At 54.1% G+C, this 14,161-nt stretch overlaps 3 protein-coding genes across 3 annotated transcripts; all 3 read right to left on the reverse strand.

Annotated features, from left to right (window-relative positions):
• Positions 1–32: 32 nt before the first annotated feature.
• Positions 33–4,941, reverse strand: DCDC2B (doublecortin domain containing 2B). The gene is made up of 9 exons (XM_055573829.1): positions 4,377–4,941; positions 3,428–3,479; positions 2,926–3,002; positions 2,611–2,742; positions 2,147–2,293; positions 2,004–2,043; positions 1,228–1,363; positions 722–825; positions 33–328 (listed from the first exon to the last, which is right to left on the reverse strand). Exons 1-9 carry the CDS (start codon positions 4,637–4,639, stop codon positions 254–256), a joined length of 1,026 nt encoding a protein of 341 aa, XP_055429804.1. The 5' UTR covers positions 4,640–4,941; the 3' UTR covers positions 33–253.
• Positions 4,942–5,117: 176 nt separating this feature from the next.
• Positions 5,118–8,094, reverse strand: IQCC (IQ motif containing C). The gene is made up of 5 exons (XM_055573823.1): positions 7,923–8,094; positions 7,203–7,346; positions 6,729–6,993; positions 6,390–6,508; positions 5,118–6,269 (listed from the first exon to the last, which is right to left on the reverse strand). The coding sequence occupies exons 1-5, from the start codon at positions 7,962–7,964 to the stop codon at positions 5,433–5,435; spliced, it is 1,407 nt and encodes a 468-aa protein (XP_055429798.1). The 5' UTR covers positions 7,965–8,094; the 3' UTR covers positions 5,118–5,432.
• Positions 8,095–8,244: 150 nt separating this feature from the next.
• Positions 8,245–12,377, reverse strand: CCDC28B (coiled-coil domain containing 28B). Its single transcript, XM_055573825.1, has 6 exons — positions 12,250–12,377; positions 10,847–11,034; positions 9,540–9,706; positions 9,248–9,441; positions 9,014–9,036; positions 8,245–8,441 (listed from the first exon to the last, which is right to left on the reverse strand). Exons 1-6 carry the CDS (start codon positions 12,361–12,363, stop codon positions 8,387–8,389), a joined length of 741 nt encoding a protein of 246 aa, XP_055429800.1. The 5' UTR covers positions 12,364–12,377; the 3' UTR covers positions 8,245–8,386.
• Between the last annotated feature and the right edge of the window lie 1,784 nt (positions 12,378–14,161).

Raw genomic sequence — 14,161 nt, forward strand, 5'->3', positions numbered from 1 at the left:
TGGCCAGAGACTCTCATAAGGAAACGGCCTCTGTAGCTGGGGCTTCTCTGCTCCGAAAGGAAAGGAAGACCGGGGTGTAGGTTTACGAGCAGCAGAGCCAGACTGAAGGGGTTGCATCATACCCTGTGAGCCCAGAGGAGACGCTGGTTCCTTGAGAACAGGCTGCTGGAGGCTGAGGATAAAAGGTGACTACAGAGTGAAGGTCCCCAGTTCCTGGCTGGAGCTGCCCGATCTCAAGATGGTGGAGCAGGCATCAGGCTGAGATAGCCGCCCCAGCCCCAGGCTGTTTTTCCAGGAACAGCGCCTCTTCCACTATCTGTGCTATCCGCTGGAGGAGGAAGAAGGCCACACAGAACAGAGCCATTAAGCACCCCAGTCCAGCCTCCAGCCTTTAGCCTGGGGTTTCCCAACCCCAGGAAAGGAAGAGACCAGAAATCTGGATCCACCATCTCATTTAACATAGGAACTCGGGTTCTGAGAAGGTTAGATTTGTTCACAGTCACAAGGGAGAATTGTTTCTGGGACCCAGGGCTGCTGGTTTCCAGCTCAGAACTCCTGTCCCAACATGTGGCTTCCAGGGACTTCCCTGGCTTCCAATGCAGTGGGTGCAGGTTTGATCCCTGGCTGGGGAACTAAGATCCCACATGCTGAAGGGTACAGCAAAAAAACAAACCATACAAGCAAAACAAAAGCCAACACATGGCTTCCAGCCCCAGCCCACCTGATCCAAGGGCTCCTCTGTCTGGGTGTCTTCATCATCTGCTACTTCCCGGGCCCCTGCCGTCTCCTTCCTTGGGTGGGGAGCCCCATACACTCCCTTGGTTCCTGATGTGGAAGGCAAGAGACCAACGCCGAGGCTGAGGAGCCCTCAACATTCTTTCCTTAGACTTTTTCAGCCCTCTCCCCGGCCCTGAGCCTTGTTCATGACCGCAGAGGATGGAGGTTAGTTCAGGGGCAGGCTTTTGGCCCCCATCCCCAACCCTTCCAAATCCCACCCCTGAAATTCATGGCTTCAAGTTTTCACATGCTTCTTTTCATAAGCCAGGTCCCCATGAAAAGGCAAAGGACCGGCTGTGCACACGAGGGAGCAGGAGATAGTTGTGCTGAAGTCAAGACCAGCTCTGGACCATGGACTCCCTCACCCTCCTGTGTCATCCCCAGCAGGCACCATCCCATGTCACTGTCAGAGGCTGGCTGAGAAGGCCTTGAATTCTGGGGTCCCCTCACCTGATGGAAATGAGAGCGTGGGGAGCATGCTTCGTGGCTCAATAGCTCGTTGGGGTCTGGCATAGAAAGCAGATGGCTCAATTTGTCTGGCTTCGTTTGGAGAGAACCGGCTTGCCTGTGCTCTGTGGCCCTGGGCCTGCGGAGGGAACACTGAGCGTGAGCCATGGTTGTAGGCTGTCCTTACCTTCTCCACTCCCAGTCCAGGTGTGAATGCCTCTGATGCCTTTGGCAGCCTGGGAGAGGAGAAGCCATCCATCTTCATAGCCTGCATCTTCCCTCCCTGCTCCCTCTTCCATCAGGCTGCTTTATCCAGGGACATAGTAGATGATGCCTGGTGTTCTAAATGCCCAGTGAAATCAGGTTGTATCCTCCTACCCTCAACTCACTGGCTCATCTCTTGGGAGGGCTCAGGCCTGGGATAAGATGGGAAGCTGATAAGCATTTTGGACCCTGTTATGCCAGATGTACTGATTTTCCCAGCATCCAATCTGGCATCAGGTCCAGCAACTCAGAGTCCTGAAGATCTTCATAGAGCCCAGATAAGCTGGCTTTCAGACCTGGTTCTGGTCTGGCTGCTGTCAGTAACTGTGTTACCCTGAACAAATCACTTCACTCCTCTGAACTTCAGCCTCTCCTCTGGAAAATGGGAATAACAATCTTTATTTCACAAAATTATTGAGAGGATACAGTACAATAAGGTCAGAGCCTCAGCAGGAAGCTAGTCACTTCCTTCTTTCCCATCCACCCCCCGTCCCACAACACCCTGGGTCACCTACCACCTGCTGGTGGGGCCTGGACTTTGGACCTGGGGGACGCCTACAATGAAAAAAGAGAAGGCTTATAGGGGGCAGAGCAGGACATGGAGTCAGGGTGGCTTCCTTTGCTCTAACCTGCCACCCCTCCCCTCATATATACATACCAGCAGCCCCTGGGCAGTGAGGGACTGGGCACCAGCAGCTCCAGATAGGGGAGGGCCTTGAACTCATCCTCTCCAACGGCCACATAGTAATGGCCGCTCACCAGAGCCTCCCTTGCTGACAGTGGGAGCCCGTCCAGGGTGCAGAGCCTGGGAGAGAGAGGTGAGTACATAAGGGCCAGTGAACAAGGTGGATCTTGATAGTCAGCAGACTGTGAGGGGGTGGGTACAGCTCTTCCAAGGTGCTTGGCCCTGCTGGGGAGCAGCTCTCCGGGCACCAGGGCCAGTCCCCCAGGCTCCACCCTGGCTCCAAGGGCTGGGCCGGAAGGGCCTCTCCCTCTGGCACAGAAAGAAGTCCCCTTTGGGGAAACATGCTTTCCTTTGGCCTTTTCATCCTCTAGGAAGGCCAGAACCAGTAGGGCGGCTCCCTTTGGGGACATTCAGGTTTCCGCAGTTCCCAGACTCACTTGCGCACAGCCCCGCTCTGTAATTTCACCTTCTCCTTCAGGAGCTTCAACACTGCTTCCCAGTCCTCGCTGGCAGCCTGGGACAGCTTCAGGCTGAACGGAGGACTTAACAGGTCCCCATTCCTGAACACACTGGGACAAAGAGCAGCCTGGTAAGGGGATGTGAGCATCCATGTGAGAGGATGAAGGATGGCACCGGGGCCAGAAGACAGTCTGAGACCCAGTGCACGGGCTCCTGGAACAAATCCACCTACTTTTCCTTGGCCTCACTGAAACAAAAATCTATGCCCCCGCCTCCCCAACACGGGCACTTACTGGATGTAGCAGGGGGAACCTGCAGGTAGCTGCCGTCCAAGGGCCCCATCACACAGCTGCCGAGTCACGGGAAGACCCTGAAACCCATCAGGTCCCCAAATCAGGAACGCATTGAGGCCTTTGGTCAGGGGTAGGTAGGGTGAGGGAAAGGAACCACACTGCGGCAGAAGAGGGGGTAAGGAGCGTGAGACCGGTCACAGCTTTTACCACAGGGTGCTTCTACCTCCCTAAGTCACATTCTTAACCCCCTCCCATCCTTCTGTTTTATAGCATCCTCTTTCCTCTGAGGACCACAGCCTGGAGACAAAAGGTTGCGAAAGGTGCAGCGAACAGCATTTTGAAATCCTGCACCCTGGGAAGGGTAGCAGCTGGCTCCAGAGTAGGTGTGGAGACAGGCAGATCCAGCTGCTTCTGAGGCCCCTGACCTCCCAGACCAAAGGGGGAGCCATCCCAGAGGAGGGGGAGAACAGAGGGCTGGGGGCTGGCCTGCCCCAGGACTCACTGCCAATCTGTTGCTCTTCCCACCTGGATCCTTCCCTGCAGGGGGTAAATAGCTGAAAGGACAGAGAGGTCACAGGTCATCTTGGGGAGCCAGGGGACCTCAGCAGCCCAGCAGCTGCCAGAGGCGGGGCCTGGGGCCCAGCTCACCAGGTCTCCCTTCCCAGTGAAACAGTCTCAAGTCACCTCAGTCCAGAAACAGATGCTGACACTTGAACCTGCCTTAGGCCCTGCGTATATCAGGCTGCACATCCAGTCCAGGGCACAAACCACATAATTAAAGGTCTAAATCCTCCTATATCTCAGAGAAATGTTCTCCTTCGCAGGGTATGTGGTTTCATCTCATTTTGTATGAGACAGAACAAGGACTCCCAAAGTAACATGGAAGTGACCAAGTCCAGATTCTAAGTCTGTCTAGCTCCCAACTCCTGGCTCCTTAGGTTACAGCGAGCAACCTCTCAGCTGAGAGTGGAAGAAGACCTGGAAGCCAGATCTGAGTTGGAAGCTCAGACACTGAAGTCTCCCATCTTGGAAAGCACAGCTACACCCTGTAAAGGGTGGTCCCAGCCTACTGGAGAGCACGGGTTGTCTATGGATAGATTTAGAGTATTTGGTGGTGGTGGTGATGGGGGTGATAAGGATCCCATCAGGAAGAGCCTTTGGAAAAGGGGGCTCAACTAGCATGAGAATGTTGCTCTTACCGTGGTTTGGTCCTGGCTGGATAGGCATGATCATCAGTATCAGATTCTTGACTTGAACAGTGGCTCCACTTGTGTTGTCTACTCCTAGGCAGCTTAGGACTATCTTGATTTACCCTTCCGAAGATTGGGGATAAGACCACCCGCCTCACAGGACTGTTAATGTCCTGTGTGTGAGCTACATAGTCAGTACTGAACTGTTGCTGTTGCTATTACCTCCCTCCCCAGGCTTTTGACCACCCTCAGCCCACTCACGGGAGCTTGTGGAAATGTTCGAAGCCAGCAGCCACATACAGCCCTCCGTTCTGCAGGTCTGCCAGGTCGGTGACAGGGTGGCCATAAGGGGTGTAGAGAGCACGCACGGCCACTGGGGCCCGCACAGCCGATGTCACCTCACAGAGGAAGGTCTCCAGGGTGGGGAAGCGGCGTTGAGTCACCACCAGCTGGCGGCCTGGGGAGAAGGGGTCCCCGTTCCGGTACACCACTACCCTCTTGGCTGCTGGACTCCCACTGGCCATTGTGTGTCCCTGGCTAGAGACGCAGAGCTGTTGCCAGGCAACTAAGACAGGGTTAGGAGCAATGCCAATCAGAGGTGGAGTCCTGCCTTTTCACCCAGGTAGGCAGGGAGAGCCTCCATAGGAGCATCTGTCTGCATTCAGGGTCTCATCCAGTCTGCTCTTGGTGGGGCCTCACAGGAGGGTGGGTCTGGTCATTAGGTATGAAGGAAGAGCCGGGACTCAATGAGAGGGGCAGTGGCAGAGATCACACTGAAACACAGATGTTCAGTACTGGGTCGGGGCAGGGATTCTCAGAGCCTCCCTGCCACTCTGTAGCCCAACAGCTTTGGGGGGCTGTTCCCCAAGAATGCTAGTCTGCTCCTGGGCTGTGGCTCTCGGCCAGCTCTGGAGAGGATGCCCCATGTCAGCAGGAAGTACACAGGAGGTCCCAGAAGCTTGTCCTGACCAGGGGCAGAAGATAAATACAACCAGGCTCAGAATCTAACGAAAACCTTTATTCTCCATCTTTATTTATTCTCAACCTTTATTCTCCAGCTTGACTTGCCCCAGATTGCTCCCTATCCCCAAATGTGGGCTGAGCCACAGGCAGAGGATGAAAGTAGCCTCCTGCCTTCTCCCTCTACTGGTTCCAGCTCTGTGCTCCAGCTTCTTTTGGCCTCACTAGCCACCAATACCCAGGGGCAGGGGCAGGAGGCACTACTGGAACCAGGGAGCTAGGATGAGGTCCTGTCTCCCTCACTGCCCTTTCACAGCATCGCCCTTTGGAACCTGGTCCTCCCTGGTTCCCCAGGGTCTAGCCTGCTGGTCCTGTTTGCCACTGTCTGCCCCTCCAGTGATCCTCTCCTGTGTGGTCTGACCCTGTGGACAGTTTCTCAGGTGGCCTTGACCTACATGGTACAGTCCTCTGGTTTTGCCATCCTTCATGGCTAGATTCACTGGAGGTTCTCTCTATGGAGCTTTTATCACTGGGGGTCTGGCCCTTGGGTGGTTTATTCTTCCAGAGATCCAGGCCACCATGCTCTGCCAAAGACCCATCCCAGGTGACATAGTCCTCTGAGACGCCCAACTCTTGTGGCACAGCTCTTTGCCAATCAAGCTCTTTTTGGCATGGCCCCCTGGGAGAGTTGTCTTCATTGTTTGGGTCCTTGTGGAGTGTGGGCAGCTGTGTCCTGGCCTTTCCAGGACAGGAGCCCTTAGATTTGAGCTCTTTGTGGCTTTCATCCTCTAGAAGTGTTGTCAGCTGCAGGCAGGTCTCTCCAGAGATCTCTTCTCCACAGTCCAGCTCTTTGGTGAGCCTCTTCCCTGTGGCCTGGTATTCCGATGGTGTGGGCAGCTGTGGACCAGGCCATCTGTAGGATGGGTGCCTGTACTTGGCCCCAGCAGTTGTTTTATCTGGAGTGGCCAGTCCTTCTGGGAATTTGTGGGGTTGTGATCCGAGCCTCCAGCAGGAGGCATCCACATGGCCTGGCTCTCCAGGGGTCCTGCCTCTGTAGGGCTGGTCTTCCAGTGGTGGGCCTGGTTGTGATCCAGCTTTTTCACAGCTCTGTCCCCCATGATCTTGGCATAAGCTGCGCTCATGTCTGTTCTGGTTCACTTCTGGGGATCTCAGTGTTTGTTTGAGAACTAGGTACTGTTAGAGAAAAGAAGAGACACTGTACCAGGCAGGACTGCTTGGGCCTGGCAGGAGGCTTTTCCCTCACCCCCACCCTTGGCCTTAAATGTGCAAAAAAGGCTCCAAATTAGTGCCTACCTCCTTACGGCTACCGATGGCCTGTTGTAGCCACAGCAGCTCCATGGCCAAGTGGCTGCGGTGGTTCTGGAGCTCCTGGAGCTCAGTCTGGCTGTGGGACAGTCCTGGACCTGCAGCTTCTGTGAAGGAGAACGAAGGGAGAAAGCCTTGAGGAGCAGGCACTAGGCACTGGCCTAGTCCTTAGACCCTGGCACCTTCCCCCTACGCATCCATAAGTCGCCCCCAACCAGAAGGAGGGAAGAAAGGGATACAGCTTATCTAGCACAAGCCTTCACTTTTCAGATGGGAACGCTTAGGCCCAGAGGGCAGAGGCTTGCCCTGATCTAGGTAGAGGTGTACCTGGGTTGTTCATCCTTGACACGTCTCTGGTCTCTTGGCTCGGTTTCCCGGTCCTCCTGCTCTGCTCATCCTGAAGCCAGGCACTGGCATCTCTGCAGGGAAGACTGCTGGCGTTTGTGAAGCTGTCTCCTGACTTCTTCAGTATCATATCCTCCCGGATGGTCTCTTTCTCAGTCTCTTTACATGCGAAGCGGCTCCATAGTTCCTGCTCTGGATTTGGTGCCCTCTCTCCAGTGGCTTTCCAGGTCTGACAGGATTTTGCCTTCTGAGAAATCAAAGGTGTGAGAGCCCCGAGGCTAAACCCTCCAAGGATCTGGACATTCTGATTTAGCACGCCAATTGATGAGGACTAAGGATTGGGGTGTGCGGAGGTGAGTCTGTTCCCTTTTCCATTGAGGAACGCTTGTTGGCAGGTAATGTGGAATGCCCTTGCCCAGGTCCCTCTTTATTTTTTACCTCTAGGGTGTGTAGTACCTTTGGGAGAAATCGGGGCCTGGGAATCCAGCCCTCAGTCCACTGAAGCGTGCCCAGATCACCCTCGATCTCTCGTACAATAGCTTCATATTCACCTCGAAGACTCTGGAACTGGCGTCGGACCAAGAAGCCCCGGATGCAGGCCTGGTGTGGAGAACGAGGGGAGAGAAAACCCTATCACTGCAACATGGGGATATCTTGGGGGAACGCTCCTGGAGAGGTCATTGCGTGACTGCAAGAGGGGACCCGGCCCCGGGGAAAGGACAGGTGACACTGTGCGTTGGGGCTCCGGGGATTCGAGAGAGTGTGCTGGACTGGATCCAGCACAATTCTTCGATTGAAGGCCCTTCCCACCCTTTCCCTGATCCCGTAAGAGCTTGTGGTGGCAGTAGGGGGTGGGGGTGGGGGTGGGGGGACGCGTGAGGATCCGTGCTGCTGCTGCTAAGTCGCTTCAGTCGTGTCCTACTCTTAGTAACCGCACGGACTGCAGCCTACCAGGCTTCTCCGTCCGTGGGATTTTCCAGGCAAGAGTACTGGAAAATTGCCTTCTACGAGGATCCGTGGGGTCCCCACATTCTTCAGGCCGGTGGGGTGGGTCGGTAGCTTCGGACACGGGCACGCGGGCAGGTTACTAGACGTGAGAGCCTCATCTGGTCCGTAGGTCCCACCCAGTCCGAGAACCCGTAGGGGGAAATCACAGGCAAGCCTCCCGCCCCGCACCTGCAGCGCCGTCACCTTCCGAACCAACCGCTCCCGCTCCATCCGGGCGCAAACTGACCCGCCCGGCGCCTGCGCAGTGCGTCACCGGCCTGCGCCGCGGGCCGATGGGCTCAGGCCCCGCCCCGCCGCCTCCTTTGGGCTGCAGCCAGGACCCCGCGTGAGCGGGTGCTGTTCCCACACACCCCGAGCAGCCCCGGAGAATCTAACTGCCCGAGCGGGACCTCCCAAACCAGAAGTGTGTTGCGCAGGGGCGTCCATGCGAGAGCTGGGGCCCGGGCGCTCCTGCCGAGTAAAAGGCGCAATGAGAGAAGACACAGACCGCTTTCTTTCCTTCTGGTTTAATTCCATTCAGTGCCCCCCTCTCCCATAGCACCTGGGGGGGCCGCGAAACACCCACTCAAGTCCGTAAGAAAGTCACAGTTTGAAGGAAATGAGAAGGGACAGTCAAGGCCTGGGTCTTACACCTACACAGCTGACGGCTCCTCCGGCTCGGCGTTCTCGGCCAGGTGCAGCTTCTGTCTGTGCGGGTCAAGGACTGTGATGCTCTGGACCCCAGGTCCTTCCAGCCCTATTGTCCCAGCCTGCACAAGCTTAGTTTCCCCAACTGTGCAAAGGGGTGGGGGTCAGGGACTCGGGTGGTCCGTGATCTAGGGTTGCAGCCCTTGCTGGCCCCTCTTGTCAGGTGCCTTACCCCCTCACTTCTGGTTTAGATCATGCAGGTGTGTGTGCACTACTTCTGTTAGGACTAGATGGGAGATAATCTGATCAGTAAAAATAATTGTTTAGTGCTGAAAGAATAGGGAGACATCAGACAAGCTTTGTCATAGATTGGTGTAAGCTAAAGTGGCCTAAAAATATTTTGGTAAGTACGTAGAACATATTCCCTGCAACCACTATTTTTCACCTAACATTTGGGGAATTCTTTCTGCACCTCTACCAGGGTAGGGGAAGTTTGGCGCTAATTCTGTAGGACTGAAAGGGGTGAGGACATTGGTTATCTGTAAATATTCCTGCAGGGTGGTGGGGAGGTGGAAGCTGATTTTATATCTGGGAGGGAGGACACCCACTGTCAAGTCCCCTAGAAAGGATACATAGAATTACTAAGATCTTCCAGCTGTCAACAGAGAGAGGGGGGTTTCTGTAAGGAGGGGCACCAGGCCAAATTCTGGATGTTCTGGGGCCCAGCTTCTGGTGGGCATTGAGAGGCCCAGAGCTTTTGCCTCCATGCACCCCCAGTTTTTCACCTAGGGGCCAGGAATGGTCTTGGAAGCATGGTGCCCACCCCCTGGTGCCCTCAGGAACCGAAGCCCCCAGCCCTGACCCACATTGCTAAGCAGCTGGTCCAGGTTGCGGTCAGCCATCGTCTTCTTCTGCTCCTCAGGCAGCCCGTCTGTCACCCCGTCCTCCTCTTCCTCCTCATCTTCCTCCTCTCCACATACATCTAGGCTGAAGTGCAGCCGGGCCAGCTTCTCCTGCATCTCCCGCACGTGCTCCAACTGCTCAAAGGAGCATTCCTTCCCTGGACAGCACCTGTCAGCTCTGGGAGCAAGCTTGGGACTGCGGTCCCAGTCTCACCCCCCAGAGACCCAGCCCTCCAGCCCCACCCCCAGGACTCACCGAAGGCCTGCAGCCGGCCTGAGTGGAAGTCGTTGAGCAGGTTCAGCAGCCCCCCTTCCATTTCATAGACGTCGGTCACCTCGGTCAGGAAAGAGTGCTGCAGGGGTGCGCCTGCAGAGCCGCCTGCACCTCCTGCCAGCACGGGGCGGCACTTCTCCTTGCCTACCCTGGGTGAGTGGGTGTGGCCATGGTCACAGGGTGGGGGAAGCCAGGTACCCCAGGTCTTTTGTGCCATCTGTCTATGCACTAATTCATCTTTCCATCTACCCATCAACACAAGTGGATATTTGTTCTTCTGACCCTGTCTGGGGCACTCGGATGCATTAAGGGAAGCAAATGGATGAAGAGGGGTGAGGGTGAGAGGTCAGAAGAAGTCATTTTCTTCCAGTGGTACAGCCAGAACCACGCCTGGAGCAGGGCTCTTGGGTTCCTGTCTGACCCCTCACTCATTCCTCCTGTGATCACTTGGCCTTACTGGTCTTCAGTGAATTTGGGGACAGTTAACTTCCTTAGTGCCATGAGAGCCATTTTACCACTTCCAAAACCATTTTTCTGCCCCTCTTGTATATAAAAACCATTTTTTGAATGTTCCATTGCCCACAGGAGAACCCTGAACGGCCTTCCCAGCTTGGCCTCCATGCCTCTCCAACTGCACTTCCTACTATTCCTGTCCCAGCCCTGAGCTTCAGCTACGCTCACTTGGCCGTGTCCAAACATGCCTGTTAGGTAGGTGGTGCCAAAGGCGCAGGGAAACAGTAATCAGAGGGGGAGTGTGTGTTTAGTGGCAACACTATAGGGCAGACACATTACAAGGCAGGAGGCAAGTTTTCAATCATTAACAAAATTAAGTGGAGAATTCAAATTGTTTACTTGAGTATCCCCTCACCATTTCCTGCCCCATGACACTCCGGGACCACCAAACCACTTTGTGATTCCTGGAACCTTGCAGGCAATATTTTTCTTCCATACTTCTGCCAGGTAGGCCCCTCGGCTTAGAACAGTCTCTGTCTCCAGTGTGCCCAACAGCCTTCTCTGACTCACTTCCTGGAAGGCTGCTCACTCCCTGCTCTGAGGTGCATCATCACAGTGGGTGAGCCCTGTGACCCACCTGGTCTTTTCCCAACACACCTGAAAGTAGGGACTGGGTCTGAATTCTCAGGGGCCAGTGAAGGGAGGGGGAGCCCCAGGGAAGGCATGGATTCCTGCTTAGTAATTATAGGCTAAGCCCCCCTTTACCTTGCTGCCCACAGGGCTCAGGCCAGAGTTAGGGTCCCTCCCTCCTTGCCCTACTTCCCATCTGTACCTACCTCTTGAACTTGGTCCGCTGTTTGGGGGATGGCAGATGAGGGAGTCCCAGGGCCAAGGAGCCACTGTGGCTGGTGGGCACTGGGACCCTGCGTAGTGTGCCTGGGGGCTGGGCTGGCTGGGTCAAACAGGGTTTGGGACTCCTTTTCTTCTTCTTATCCTCCATTGGATGCTGGCTAGACCTCAGGCCCTGGGAGGGAGGCAGCCCCGCTGAGATGGTGTAGGCAAAGCCATCCCTCCATCCAGCTATCCCTGAGAACTGCAAAGGATGGCCCCAGGACCTTCTAACTATCCCCTCATCACTCCAGTGTGGGCAAGGCCAGGTGCCAGCACCTACTGCTGAGATCACAGCTGTGTAGTTGAAAGACCTGTGGCCCAATCCAGGTCTCCTCTGCCCTCGAGCCTTAGCCTGTAAACCTAGGTCTTGCCTGAAAGGACTGGACCAGACACTATTCTCAGCTGCAGCTGCTCCCGGGGTTTCCAGTCCCTGTAGCGGAGGGGTGGAGCCGGCGGAGGAAATGTACGGGGAGTCAGGGTGGATGTGAGCTGGCAGGAGCCCAGCTGGGGATTAGGGGTGTTTTAATTAGACTCCGGTTCTATTCAGCAACTGCCTGGACAGACCCTGACGAACCTCAGCATGGAAGGGGATCAAAACGTGCATGGGATCACCTGGGAAGATCCCATGTCGAACCCCTAGAGGATGGGCATCAATGGTTGAGCTGGCAGGGCTCAGTCCCCGCACTTATACACTTGGCATCCTCTCTTCCACCCCACCCCCAACGGTAAACACCAGGAGACTCCCGTTAGTTCCCTGGGACAGACTTCCAGCTGCTTCACCCTCCCCAGTCGGGAAGTCCCCTCTTGGCTGCAGCTGTAGTCAGAGAGGGCCGGGTGGTCCGGCAGGGCAGCCGGCAGCCTGGGCCTCCAACAAAGGCTGCGCCAAATCTCGCACCGCTCGGCCTCCCTCCCGGCCCGCCCCCTCGGCTTCCAGGTCCGCGGAGGTCCCTCGGCCTGAGGTCTGGAGGCCCTTTACGGGGTTTCCCCAAGCTGCTTACTCCCAGGTTCCACCACTAAGCCCGACTCCGCACTCTGGGGTGGCGCCTGGGGCATAAGCATTTAAAACGGCACGAAGCCGGCTGGCACTGAGGGGGGTGTGTTGCTGGGGAAACAAGCGCGTCAAATGCGTGGCCCAGCAGCAGCTTAGTCCATTTAGAGACGCGAGAGAATTACAGCGGGAGCCCCAGCTCCCCAGGAATGCGTGGTGGCGACCTGGGATCTATTTTCCACAATCAGTCTCTAAAGTCGCGTGCCAAAAAGATCTCTCAGCTCGGGAGCCAGGATCCGAAATGAAGCGAGAGATCAGCGTCATTCCGCCTCTGCACCCACCCCCAAGGGGGAAACTAACCTGAAGATTTAGGGTTTGGAGTGATGCTTCCGTGCCGGTTCCCTCCGCCCTCAGCACTCTCCAACTAGGGAAAAGGAATGGGTGGAAGCTGAGCTCGCAGTAGGTAATTTGCATTTAAAGAGAAACTGACCTTTTATAGAGTGAATGGAGTAAGATGGGAGGAGCATCTCCACATTTATTAAGTTGTCCCTTTCACTCGACTTCACGTCTCCATTTGAATTAAGGTGATGATATTGGTTATGTGAGGACAATCCAAAAAACCCTTTCACTGCCTATCAGTTTAAGAGAGAAGCTACAATCCCTTGCAAAATGGTGGAAGCTTTGTCAGAAATGGAGGAGAGAAAGAGGTGGGGAGCTGGGAGATAATGAATGAATGCATATATATATATTCATATAAAATACATAAAAGATGATGCTGTTAAAGTGCTGCACTCAATATGCCAGCAAATTTGGAAAGCTCATCAGTGACCACAGGACTGGAAATGGTCAGTTTTCATTCCAATCCCAAAGAAAGGCAATGCCAAAGAATGTTCAAACTACTGTGCAAATGAACTCATCTCACACGCTACCAAAGTAATGCTCAAAATTCTCCAAGCTAGGTTTCAACAGTATGTGAACCAAGAGTTTTCAGATGTTCAAGCTGGATTTACAAAAAGGCAGAGGAACCAGAGATCAAATTGCCAACAGCCATTGGATCCTAGAAAAACCAAGAGAGTTTCAGAAAAACATCTACTTGTGCTTCATTGACTACGCCAAAGCCTTTGACTGTGTGGATCACAACAAACTGGAAAATTCTTAAAAAGATGGGAATACCGGACCACCTGACCTGCCTCCTTAGAAACCTGTATTCAGATCAAGACAAGAAGCAATAGTTAGAACCAGACATAGAACAATGGACTGGTTCCACATTGGGAAAGGAGTATGTCAAGACTATATATTGTCACCCTGCTTATTTAACTTATATGCAGAGTACATCATGCAAAATGCCGGGCTGGATGAAGCACCAGCTGGAATCAAGATTGCCAGGGGAGAAATATCAATAACTTCAGATATGCAGATGATATCACCCTAATGGCAGAAAGCAAAGAGGAACTAAAGAGCCTCTTGATGAAGGTGAAAGAGTGAGAGTGAAAAAGCTGGTTTAAGACTCAACATCCAAAAAATGATCATGGCATCCAGTCCCATCACTTCATGGCAAATAGATGGGGAAACAATGGAAATGCAAACAGTGACAGACTTTATTTTCTTGGGCTCCAAAATCACTGCAGATGGTGACTTCAGCCATGAAATTAAAAGACACTTGCTCCTTGGAAGAAAAGCTATGACAAATCTAGAAGGCATATTAAAAAGCAGAGATAGTACTTTGCCGACAAAGGTCTGTCTAATCAAAGCTATGGTTTTTCTAATAGTCATGTAGGGATGTGAGAGTTAAACTATAAAGAAGCCTGAGCGTTGAATAACTGATGATTTTGAATGTGTTACAGAAGACTTTTGAGAGTCCCTTGGACTGCTGCGAGGCGATCCAACCAGTCCATCCTAAAGGAAATCAGTCCTGGGTGTTCATTGGAAGGACTGATGCTGAAGCTGAAAGTCCAGTACTTTGGCCACCTCATGTGAAGAGTTGACTCATTGGAAGAGTCTGATGCTGGGAGGGATTGGGGGCAGGAGGAGAAGGGGACGACAGAGGATGAGATGGCTGGATGGCATCACTGACTCGAAGAACATGAATTTGGGTGAACTCTGGGAGTTGGTGATGGACAGAGAGGCCTGGCGTGCTGCGATTCACGGGGTCTTAAAGAGTCGGACACGACTGAGCGACTGAACTGAACTGGACTGCAAAGAGAAACCTGTCAATCCTAAAGGAAATCAATCCTGAGCATTCATTGGAAGTACTGAAGCTGAAGCTCCAATA

The sequence above is a fragment of the Bubalus kerabau genome, chromosome 3 (genome assembly GCF_029407905.1).
Source record: "Bubalus kerabau isolate K-KA32 ecotype Philippines breed swamp buffalo chromosome 3, PCC_UOA_SB_1v2, whole genome shotgun sequence".
Classification (NCBI taxonomy): Eukaryota; Metazoa; Chordata; class Mammalia; order Artiodactyla; family Bovidae; genus Bubalus; species Bubalus kerabau.